This window comes from Girardinichthys multiradiatus, chromosome 11 (genome assembly GCF_021462225.1).
Source record: "Girardinichthys multiradiatus isolate DD_20200921_A chromosome 11, DD_fGirMul_XY1, whole genome shotgun sequence".
Classification (NCBI taxonomy): Eukaryota; Metazoa; Chordata; class Actinopteri; order Cyprinodontiformes; family Goodeidae; genus Girardinichthys; species Girardinichthys multiradiatus.
The window spans coordinates 3295451-3307458 of record NC_061804.1 but is presented as its reverse complement, the minus strand read 5'-3'; the positions used below and the strand labels follow the sequence as shown (position 1 = coordinate 3307458).

Sequence of the window (12008 nt, the reverse complement as noted above, 5' to 3'; positions counted from 1 at the left end):
GCATGTAGTGCGCATGCTTCAACAATCCTTGCACTTAAATCCCATTGCAACCATCATTGAGGAGATCAATATTACGTACCAGGAGAGTTTGTTAATGTAATCAAGATCTATTCACAATTTTTTTCAAATCATGCCTTGTGACAGTGCATGTCCCAAAATGGCATTTATAGTATTTTTTCCTTTACTTTGTAGGGCATCAGTGCATCACACAACGATCACCCAAGAAGAAAGTAGTTAAAAAGATTTTAATGCTGATTAATCCTGTGAGAAGGAGGAAGTCAGGAGAACTGTTGTTTGAGAGCAGAAGCTGGGAGACCTATCAAACCAGCACTACAGAAGTATTTAAACGTGCCCTGTGGTAAGCCCAGTCTACATGTAATTTATTACAGTGGACAGGACTGCTTGTGACAAAAACTGAACATAAGAAATTCTGGCAGCATTCAGGTGGACGTTATAATTTGTGCTCCGGTTTTGACCAGCATTGTGACTGTGATGCCCACGGATATCTGCCCTCCCATTTCTCCAAGCAACTGTTTCACCAGAATACTTGTAATACTATGTAAGGAAAACATGCAGTAATTGTCTAAGTCTCACTTTTCTCATAATCAGACATAATCAGGCCTTGTTTTACTCATTAGGGTATAGCTGCACTAGAATGTGGGTGTAAAACCATTACTCTGGGGACACTGTATGTCATGCTATTAAAAGTTTAACAACATATTGTTTGGCCATAAGCAATCCCTTCATGCTCTGTGTCTTAGCCCTACATTTGGCTAAGACAGAGAAAAACTAATGCTGCTTCATGTAATTATTAGTAAAATGTAGAATTTGCTTACCTGATAGCTTACTGTTCACAACACCCACAAACAACTCGATGGTCTGGCTGTTGACTCTCTGCTCGTGCAATCTGTCTTAGCAGTGGCATAAACTGGGTTGTGTCCTCTTCCCTCAGGTTGGGTTATTCCTTCTCTTAAATTCATGATTCCATCATTCTTATAATTTTGAAGCAAATAGTGAGTGAGTAAAAACCTGTTTTTACTTCCACAGAGCTCACCATTTTTTTTCTGTATTGGCGATCTTAGTAGTAAAAGTGGTGACTACATCCATTTTCTGTGTCACCACTAAGCGGCCAGACCTCCATTCAACTTATCTCTAAAAACATTTTTTGTCAAGAAAACAAATTAGAGAGGAAAAGACTTCAAAATTTGTTGTTACTGACACAATATAATGGTCTGAATTTGGAAGTACCTTCTTGTTGTAAACAACAGTGATTCAAAAGGCTTTTAAGAAAAGTGCATTTTAAAATTCCTCATGCCTAAAAATACCTGGAAAGACAGATTGTGATATTTTTATCATTTTTCACACTTTTTAGGTTTTCTGGATCTAAAATATGATGAGAAATATATGTAGTTTATTGTTCATCACTGTTACCTATCTTTAGTCAGGGGCTAGCATGAAATTCTCACAATGTGATGATCTTGAGAATTTACAAAAAATGTTAACAAAAATGTAGATCTAATTTGTTTTATTTACAAAAGAAAAGGAACATTGATTCAAATTTTGAATAAACACCTGTAAATAAGCTGCTTATTGTGGAGAATACAATGGCTTTTTGTAAGTCTGCTCTTTATAGAGTAATACTGGGAGTGTTCGAAGCTGATATCAAATGGTTAATTAGCCAGGCTATCTGCTCCAATAGCGAGTTTGCAGGTTACTCATAGGATTCCAACTGGCTTCTTTAGTTTCCTTTTTAATACAAAAGGTGGTAGCACATGTACCCTGGTTTCAGAACAATGAAGCAAAGGGACAGTCAATGCATTAAGTATTACGCATTTATTTATAAAGTTTTTATTATTACAGAGTTTTCTCAGATAAGGCAGATTATTTGAACTCCAGAAAGATGTTGTTACTGCAAAACATTCCAGCTCGCATAGTAGCATACAATTTACAATGAATTCATATAATAAATGACAGTATTTTTATCAGGCTCACAATAATACAATATGAAGGATCAAAAAAGACTGGCTTCAACCGAAAGCTTCTGCTGGAAGATTTCTCATTATAATACATTTCAGATAATACATTAGAAATACTCAAAAATCGAAATACTGTATAAGCGCTAAAACTTACTAGCCTATTTGACACTTTAAGGAAAAAAGGTTTGTGTGCATAACTACAGCAAAGGGTCTTGCATCCTGTCAGGCTATCTAAAGCTACCCACAGATGTCTAAACGACATTGGAGGACAGTACTTTATGCAAATTTGTTAAGTCACTTAATTGAAGGAAAAAATACTACACAAACAAATAAGCCATTTCTATAGCATATATGCAGCTTTGCACTGCCTAACAGCACCACAACATCCATTATAGTCTAACTACATACTGGTAGTGTGTCAGAGGGCATGCCAAGGAAGATCAGCGAGCCACCAAGATCTGAGTTGTTTCAACACGTCTTAATAATTTAACACAACCATGTGTCAAATACCAGTGAGGATTTAAAGTTTAAACATCTTTGAGGTTCCAACGAGGCAGGGCAAGAGGAAGAGGTCCAAAAATTAAATATACAGGCAAATACTTACAGTTTTAAAAGGAGTTAACAGCTTCCTAAATGAAGTTAATGTGTTAAAGTATATTCAGGAACTTTCTTTCCACTTACCTTCCTCATCACTCATTACAACCCCATTTTCTCCAACCTATCCTTCTCATCCCACAAATCTTCTTTATTAATAGTCCTTCTAATCTCACTGCTCCTTCTTAGCCTTAATCTTAATCACCCTCCTACAACTTATAGTCCTCATGATTTATCCACCTTATTTCTCTTTACGCACTTTTATTTGCTCGTTCTTCTCCTCCCACTCATCCTCCTCATTATTAGTTGTTCTAATTCCATTGATCCTATTCATTACTCATCCCTTTTTGATTCCACCTATGGTTCTCAACTCTTATTCATAACCCCTATTCATCCCACTCATCCTCCTCATCCCTTCATCCTTTAATTGCTGCCATATTTCCATTATACCTCATTATGACCTATTTTATTCATTAATTCCTTTCCTTATTAAATCTTATCCTAATAACATTAACTTTTCTCATTACAGTCTCTTGTATTCATTCCACATAATAAGTCTATTTCTAACTTATCCTTATTCCTTCTTAAAACCTATTTTTATTTTCTGCCAAAATCCTTCCGACCCTTTCTCATACTCCTGTCTTCTCATCAGACTCGTGTCGTAGTTATGACACCCCTCTACCCCACTCATCCTCCTCATGCTTCAAAGTGTCCTTTTTAATTCCATTCATCCTTCTAATGTATTGTTAAGACCCCATTCACACCCCTCTAATTCTCATCACCATACATTATGAATCTCTTAGAATCCTTGTCTTAACGTTTGACCCCCTTTACATCCCATTCATCATCTTAATGCCTCATTATGACCCCCCTCTCACCCTCCTCATGCTTTATTATGATCCCCTCTTTTGCCAATCATCCTCTCCATGCTCCATTATGACACCCCTCTCATCCCATTCATCCTAAATTATAACCTTCTTCACATCCCATCCTAATGCCTTATTTTACCTCCGTCTTATCCCACTTGTCTGTCTCCTGCCTTGGTATGACTGCCTCTCAACCTAATTCTTTTCATACCTCATTATGACCCCTCTCATCCCTGTCATCCCCCAAACGCCTCAATATGACCCCCTCTCTTCCCACTTCTCTGCCTCCTGCCTTGTTATGACGGTCACAACTTCCTAATTCTTTTCATTCCTTATTATGACCCCTCTCATATCCTAATTATGGCCTCCTCTCATTTATCAATGCCTCAATATAACCCCCTCTCATCCCAATAATTGTCCTCATGCCTCAATATAACCCCCTCTCATGCCACTTATCCTCCTTATCCACTTCTCATTCTATTCATCTGCATCATGCCTCATTTTGACAACTTCTCATCCCACTCATTGTCCCTACTTTCGCCAAATAGTATACCAATTCACGACTAAAGTAATCTTACAGTGCTGTACAGAATATGTCCAATGCAAATCTGTTTATGTACTGCCCAGTTCAATCAAATTCATTTAAACTGTCCAATTCAGTTGAACAAGTCAATCTGGTGTATCATTTTCCTTTATGGATCTAAGTCTTATTTCCACATTTTAAGGAATGGCTTAACAACCTTGTTGTTAAGCCATTCCTTAAAATCCATCAAGAACCCACGTCTTCTTAGTTTTATTGTTACTCAATAATCTTGAGACTCATGACAAGCCTTCAGATTTACCCATACCCCCATCTGCTTTTTGTGGCGTGGCCTTTTACTAGTGAAATCCTGAAATTAAATTGTGCTGCTGCACAGCCAACCTGTGTCACCGCAGTTTTATATCTAGATCTATTTAGTCTGCTCAGTATTCTGCTATTTACCCCTAATGTATCTAAGTCATCTAAAAGCAGCGGGGATGGGGAGGTTGGAGGGTTCTTTGTGCCTTATTGCTTTTCCAGTTAGTTCCACAGTCTCATTCCCTGAAGTTACTCGGAGTTAACAGTCAAGAGGAACTGTCTGTTTGTCCTCGCTGTCAGCGCTCCGGCTCGACGGCTTCTCATCACGCCTCACCGGTCGCACGATGACGCACGGCCTCGCGGGTTCTCCGCCGCTGGGGCCAGCGCGCGCGGGGCTACGACTGTCGCGCTCGTATTCATCCTGTGCGCGCTGGATCTTCCTGCTCCGGAGCTTCCTCTTGTGGAAGTGGAACGTTGCTAGGGAAACGAGGATGATCCCCACGAGCACGGCCACCAGCACGAGGAGCGCGAGGGTGGAAGAGAGCGGCGGGAAGAGGCTGAGCTGCTCCGCGCAGGTGCCGTTGCTGGCCTGGAGCCCTTCGTGGCAGCGTTGCGGAGGCGCCAGCAGCCCCGGGGCCTCGGCGGTTCTGGACGTCATCTGGTCCTCCTTGTTTCCCCCGCCCCCGAGCACTCTTGTCTCTCACTGACCCCTGATACCCTTCGTGCTCTCTGGGCTCAGCGCGGTGACACCGGCCCGCGCATGTGGTTACCTGCACCGAAAAGAAGACACATGTGACCCGCTGAGCCAGATCCGGAAGAAACACCAGGCAGCAAATCCTCGTTATAAGTCCTCCTGGATACATTAATTAGATCTGTATGAGGCAATTAATGTGCGCCCATTTGACTCACTCTAACCGATAAAGACAATATGAGAAAAAAAAAAAAAAACACACACACACACACACAAAAATAAACGCGCTGAATTAAATGCCAAGACTGAAAATTCGGGACAATAAATCCTCTGCTGTAATAAGTAGGCCTGCAAGATTATTCATTCTGCAGCGTTTAGGACGAGAAAGTCTTCTTTACGCAGAGATTAACGTCTGCACTTGTTACATCTAAACCCTTAATACAAAAGAAATGCAACAAAAGGCTGAATTCTTACCTGATAAAGAAGTCAGCACATAAAACAGTCCGTGTGTGGAGAGCTGAAATGTGTAAAGTGGATCGCGGTGACGCATTTCATACAATGAGAGGCTGGTGCTGCTGCTGGTGGTGCTGGTGCTCCTGCTGCTGTGATCCGATCATTCGGGGTGCCTTGGATTGCCGCAATCCTCTCAGTCTGCATCCAGGGCAGCACTTCCTCACATTAACGTTTACAGGTAGCTGGAGAATCCCTCAGTATGCATCAAAGTGAGAATAGAAGGGGGTGAAATGCGATTAAAATGGACTGCCTGTGGGTTTTCTCTGCAAGAAAAAAGGTCTCCTCCTCCGGTGGCGATCCGCTGCTCCTCTCAGCATCTGAATGAAGAGATGCAGCTGCATTAAAGCTCCCGGATAGCCTACCAGTGAGCTGGCAGGGGAGGGTTCTTCCTCCCCCTGAAAGATTAAAAACACCGAAGCCTTTCCTGCTCAACACTTTGCATTTTAGATCATGCCCAAAACGGACTATGAAAGTATTGATTTATTTGGTTTCAGCCCATACTGAGGGTGTGGCCAGTCAAGCAAAGCAAATTTACATGGTTTATATATTTAAATCTAATTATGAGGGAAGTATAGCTCTGATCTGAATGTTGCATGTACTACCATATTAATTATGGCCTTTTAATGATTTTCTTCGAACCATACATCTTCCTGGATGTAATAACCAGAAAATGTACAACTTTCTTGACTTTTAAAAGCAAGAATTGAATGTAAAAGTTTGAATTTATTGTAGATTTTCTCCCATCTACACATGATCAGAATTATGCTAGCAGGCCCAGATGAATATCTACATAAAACCACATTAATATTTGGTCTCCCATTATAGCCAGCATCTTCCTTCTGTTAAAACGCTAGTGAGATGTTTGACCACTCTCATTAACAGACTCAGTTGACCTCAGTTAAATTGGTTGGGGTCTTCGAAGACACCCAACATTTTCAACACATACCAAATATTTTTAACAGAGTTGAGGCCAACGCCATTTTGTTAGTCTTCATTAGTCTGTCAGCTTTTTGCAATGCACCGCACACAGCAAAACAGACCCTCAGGATGATGCTACCACCACCATGCTTCACAGTAGGCACATTGTTCTTTGTCAATATTGTTCTGAGGAGAGCCATATATATCTCATATAACATGTAAGTTTAAAACAAGCCTCTATTTGTTTGAAAGTAAGTCAGGCTATCAGAATCAGAAAAGCTTTATTGCCAAGTACGTTTTTGGACATACAAGGAATTTGTTTTGGCGTAGTCGGTGCAATACAATACAAATTAAACAGTATAAACATATCTACAATATAATATAAATATAAGTGCACAGTTTTAAGTGAGTGAGAGTAAATATAGAGCAGTATAAGATGCAAGAGCAATACAACAGTGCAGATGATCATTGTGCAAGTAAAGCAGGAGTCCAAGCTGAGCGTTAAAGTAACGATGGAGTTACAGGTTACAGGTGTCCTGTCAGCAAAAATGGGGGGGGGGGGAATGTCAGGGTGGTTTCCGGGCTTTGTTAACCAGGCTGGTGGCAGATGGGAAAAAACTGTTCTTGTGGCGTGAGGTTTTGGTCCGGATGGACCGCAGCCTCCTGCCAGAGGGGAGAGTTTCAAAGAGTCTGTGACCAGGGTGGGAGGGATCAGCCAGAATCTTCCCTGCCCGCTTCAGGGTCCTGGAGGTGTACAGTTCCTGGAGCGACAGTAGACTGCAGCCAATCACCTTCTCAGCAGACCGAATGACACGCTGCAGCCTGCCCTTATCCTTGGCTGTAGCAGCGGCGTACCAGATGGTGATGGAGGAGGTGAGGATGGACTCAATGATGGCTGTGTAGAAGTGCACCATCATAGTCTTTGACAGGTTGAATTTCTTCAGCTGCCGCAGGAAGAACATCCTCTGCTGGGCTTTCTTGATGAGGGAGCTGATGTTTGGCTCCCACTTGAGATCCTGGGAGATGATGGTTCCCAGGAAGCGGAAAGATTCCACAGTGTCAATTGTGGAGTCACAGAGGGTGATGGGGGCAGGTGGGGCTGCCCCCATCTCAACTGTCTTTAGAGCGTTGACCTCAAGGTTGTTCTGGCTGCACCAGTCCAACAGATGGTCCACCTCCCATCTGTACGCGGACTCGTCACCATCAGAGATGAGTCCGATCAGGGTGGTGTCGTCCGCAAACTTCAGAAGCTTGACAGACTGGTGACTGGAGGTGCAGCTGTTGGTGCACAAAGAGCTTAACAACCCTAATTACACTATCTAACAGAGCTAGTAATCATGTCATCACTGTAAATATGGAACATACTAATAAACCTAAACTTATGCGTGAGTATATTAATCTTAGTTATTGATCATAAGTTGCTGAGTTCTTTTACACAGAGCTTTGAATAAAAACAAGCTCAGAATAGAAATATATTTGCCACATAGAAACAGCAAGTCATCTAATGGACATGAACAGATAATTACTTCCTCTGAATGGGCCCTCTGCCTCCATATTTTAGAAAATTATGGATTTTTCTTTCCTGACAAATCGCAGAATATAATATAGCATGAATGGATTCTGTAGTGGCCATTCCATTGTTTGTTAAACCAAACATCCAGCATTCAAAGACCAACAAGCCTCTACTGCACTGTGGGCATTTAGTAGGCAGGCAAAGAAAGTCCAAAGTCTTGCTTTTTACAGTTTATTTATCCAGTTTGGTAATCCACAAAGATGCATTTTTTTGTTTATGTCCTGCTCTGGTAAGAAAACTATAGGCCCACCCCAGTGCATGCTGGTTGTACACCAGTCCCCTTACTTATAGAAATGGACCAACAATTTTTCCTGGATGACTTACAAAAACGAACAACAAAAACAAAACAAACATTTAAATAATTATTTTACATAACCCAAAATGATAAAGTAACCCAAGAACCAACTTTAAGAAAATTCAAAGTAATAAAGAATAATTAGCTCCAACAGATTCTATGAAGAATATGATGCATTCCTTAACTTTTATTCAGTTTTTTAATACTGATTTATTGATACTGATTGAATTTACAACTCTGGGTCAAAGCATTTCTTTTTTATAATGAGTAATAGCAAAAATGTTCTACATCACAGAACTATCTTCACCAAAGTAACACCTTTTTAAACCAAGTTAATGGTGGAAAAGGAGAAGAATACTTTTGAGATTACCTTTAACATTTAAACACAACGAAACAGAACTGTTCTGGTAAATGACTCAGTTCAGATCAATGCCTCTTCCCTGTTTTTCCTTAACTATGACACCAGTAGTGTGGTGTGTATTTGCAGTATTCGACGGCCATAAATTCCCTCCCTGTTGCTTACAATCCTCTAGATTACAACCTGCAGCCAACACTCAGTTAACTGGTAAATTCCTGGATGTTGTGTAAGTGTCTAAAACACACCCAATTATTATTAGAAATGATCAAAATCTCTACAAACTAGAGAAAGAGAGACATTTTGGAATATATGAAATAACTATATGGTGGGTAAACATCAGTGTATAATTAGCTTAGCCCTACAGCTAATTTAAAATGCAAAGACACTAGCTCATCAAAATCGTGTTTCTGTTTATTACCACGGCAATCAATGTGTAACCTTTTAATGGATTATGGTTTCTGACGGATTAAAACATGCCTACACTAAATCAGTTAATGGCAAACAAAAGTAGCAAATCACAGTCAGAAAACAGGTGCCTTTTAACATTTTTCAAGTGATTGCTGCTTTGGTATGTCCCTGACATTGTTGCTCAAAACAGCATTTTCTGTACAGCACAAGGAAGCCAACGTTCACTCAGTTGTTTAGTGATCACTTGTTCTTTGGTCTGATTTTAATCAATTAAAAAAGAGGTAATGTAATAACTTCTTTTACCATCAGATAACTCGCATATTTGTTAAAGCTCTGGTTTATTTGAGCATCCCCAGAAAGGAAATTTGCATCACATTTTTATCAAAATATCTTTAGATGTAATATTTTGCCACTGAAGACCACCTGTTTTTTAAAATGCATCCAGCTGATACAAGCTTTGCTGTGTCCCTAGACTTGGTCAGCTGTTTTTATCAGACCATTCTACAGTGGATTTTCTGAGGTGCTGCAGGATTGCTATCCTGTTATTCCCAAATTAAATTAATCTTTCTGGCAGGTGGCTGTATTTCTTCAAGTACTGCATAATTTGGTTAATAGCTGAATCAGTTAAGCTGTGCCTGTGAGGATTATTCAATACTGAGATCTGGATTTCAAACTAATTAATGTCAAAGTTTTTTAAAAGAAAATATGTAGAAAATAAGTTAATAGCAAGGTGGAAGAAGATTTGCATTTCTTCCTATCAACCAGACTGTCTTGAAGTCCAAACAGAGTATTGATCAATTGTTCTTTAGGCTTTCTGAAAGTCTTCTTTGGAGTTTTGGCTGCTTTTTAATTTATTGTCCTTTTCTGCCTAGTCCTTGCACCAGACAACGACAGCTTACAGGACAAATGAAGACATCTCAGGCCTAAAACTGTCTACAGAAGATGAACAGTACCCCATACTCACGTCAAAGACCTGACGCAGGGCCAGAGAGACACATTATCCTTCAGTTGATCATCTACTATATGTCAAGTTTTCAGCTAATTGCACTTTGAAAATAACCTTACTGTTGCTGAAACACAATTTTGCCAATATTATGATCTTTGGGTGTTAGGGTTTGGATTTCATTTTTGTTTTTGATTTTTCATCATTGTTGTATTCATGTTCAGTTCATTGCTCTGTGTTCATTGTTGTTGGTGGGAGTCAGTTCGTTCTTTGGTGTTTATTTTTATGTTCTTTGTACTTTAAGTTATTTTCTGTTAGATCCCTGTTAGATATTTTCCCAGTTTTTTTTTTTTGTATCTCTTTTCAGCTCCTTTGTGTTAATCAGTCTTTCTCCCTCAGCTTCTCTACCTGCCTCCTGCCTCAGTTAATCCACATTTTCTCCTGATTACTCGCAACTGGATTCTATGTCATTCTCCACTCATCCCTCAGCATTTAAGTTTAGCACTTGTCATTGTTCTCCGCCGAATCCTCCTAACTACGTTATGTTCATCCAGTCCTCCCATCTGCACTTGTGTCCTACTGACAGTCAAACTTTGGTATCAAATTCCCTAATGATACAACGGAATTTCCTTACAGTGGATATAAAAGTATACACCTCCCTATTGAAATTCTAGGTTTTTGTATATGGCTCGGCCCTAAGCCAGCCCTAAATCTTACAGGAGCCCAAGGAGGGCTGTAGACCAGACTTGTATTCACAATGTGATATATTTGGAGACCTTTTGCAAGGATTAGTGGGCAGATATTGCCATGTCAAGTTGTGGGATGCTTTCAGGCCCCCAAAGAAGACTGAAAGCTACATCTGAAACAAAAGATTATCAGTTTACGTGTCTTTGAAGTTGACTTTTGAAGTTAAGATTTTTCTACCTTTACAAGATACGATGATTTTCCACTCACAGCTAATGAAAACACAACATTTAAGAGTAGTATATTACATCAGACCAATAAAAAAAAAACATTTCAATTCAGAAATGTGGACTTTCTTTTTTAAGATTTTTTGGCAATAATGGACCTCATTCAATTCAGTTCAATTCAGTTTTATTTCTATAGCACCAATTCATAACACACGTTGTCTCAAGGTTCTTCACAACAGTCAGGTTCATACATTCCAATTAATCCTAACCATTGAACAGTTCAGTCAGATTCAGTTATTTATTCAAATTGGATAAGAAGTTTTTCTGTCTAAGGAAACCCAGCAGATTGCATCCAGTCAGTGACTTGCAGCATTCACTCCTCCTGGATGAGCAGGTAGAGACAGTGGACAGTACCTGGCGTTGACTTTGCAGCAATCCCTCATACTGAGCATGCATGTAGCGACAGTGGAGAGGAAAAACTCCCTTTTAACAGGAAGAAACCTCCAGCAGAACCAGGCTCAGTGTGAGCGGCCATCTGCCCCGACCAACTGGGGGTTTGAGAGAACAGAGCAGAGACACAAAAAGAACAAAGAAGCACTGATCCAGGAGTACTTTCTATGGGAAGGAAAAGTAAATGTTAATGGATGTAGCTCCTTTAGTTGTTTCATCTAGAAAGAAAGAACAGATAAACTCTGAGCCAGTTTTCAAGGTTAGAGTCTGAAAGAGAGCACATAGAGTTAGTTACAGTTAAGCTCAGTCAGTAGCCATGTCTAGGAGAGAGAAAGGGTTAAACACTAAAAGACAGGGCCATGTGAATCATCTGTAGAAGGTGAGCATTAAGTTGTTGCCAGCAGAAGCTCGGACGATTCCCCTCTCCAGAAAGGTGTCACAGGTAGACACAGAGTCAGGCCAGGTGTACCTTATTGATAATTACCAAACAGGAAATGGGTAAAGAGAAGGGTTGAAAACATGCAGGAAAGGTCTAAAGGTCAGGAATCGAACCCAGGACAGCTGCGTCAAGGACTATAGCCTCTGTATATGGGCTCTACTGACACAACATCCAACTCCCCCGTGAATGTGGTCTTAATGAAAGTATGTAAGTAACAGGTAATTTTAATTTGAAA

At 40.2% G+C, this 12008-nt stretch overlaps 1 protein-coding gene across 1 annotated transcript; it reads right to left on the bottom strand.

Annotated features, from left to right (window-relative positions):
* Positions 1-4198: 4198 nt before the first annotated feature.
* On the bottom strand, positions 4199-5894 carry LOC124875904 (uncharacterized protein C11orf87 homolog). The gene is made up of 2 exons (XM_047378321.1): positions 5440-5894; positions 4199-5044 (listed from the first exon to the last, which is right to left on the bottom strand). The coding sequence occupies exon 2, from the start codon at positions 4930-4932 to the stop codon at positions 4534-4536; it is 399 nt and encodes a 132-aa protein (XP_047234277.1). The 5' UTR covers positions 4933-5044; positions 5440-5894; the 3' UTR covers positions 4199-4533.
* Positions 5895-12008: the final 6114 nt, after the last annotated feature.

Excerpts from the sequence above, each read along its gene's own strand:
- LOC124875904 (XM_047378321.1), bottom strand. The coding sequence starts at position 4,932 with ATGACGTCCAGAACCGCCGAGGCCCCGGGGCTGCTGGCGCCTCCGCAA.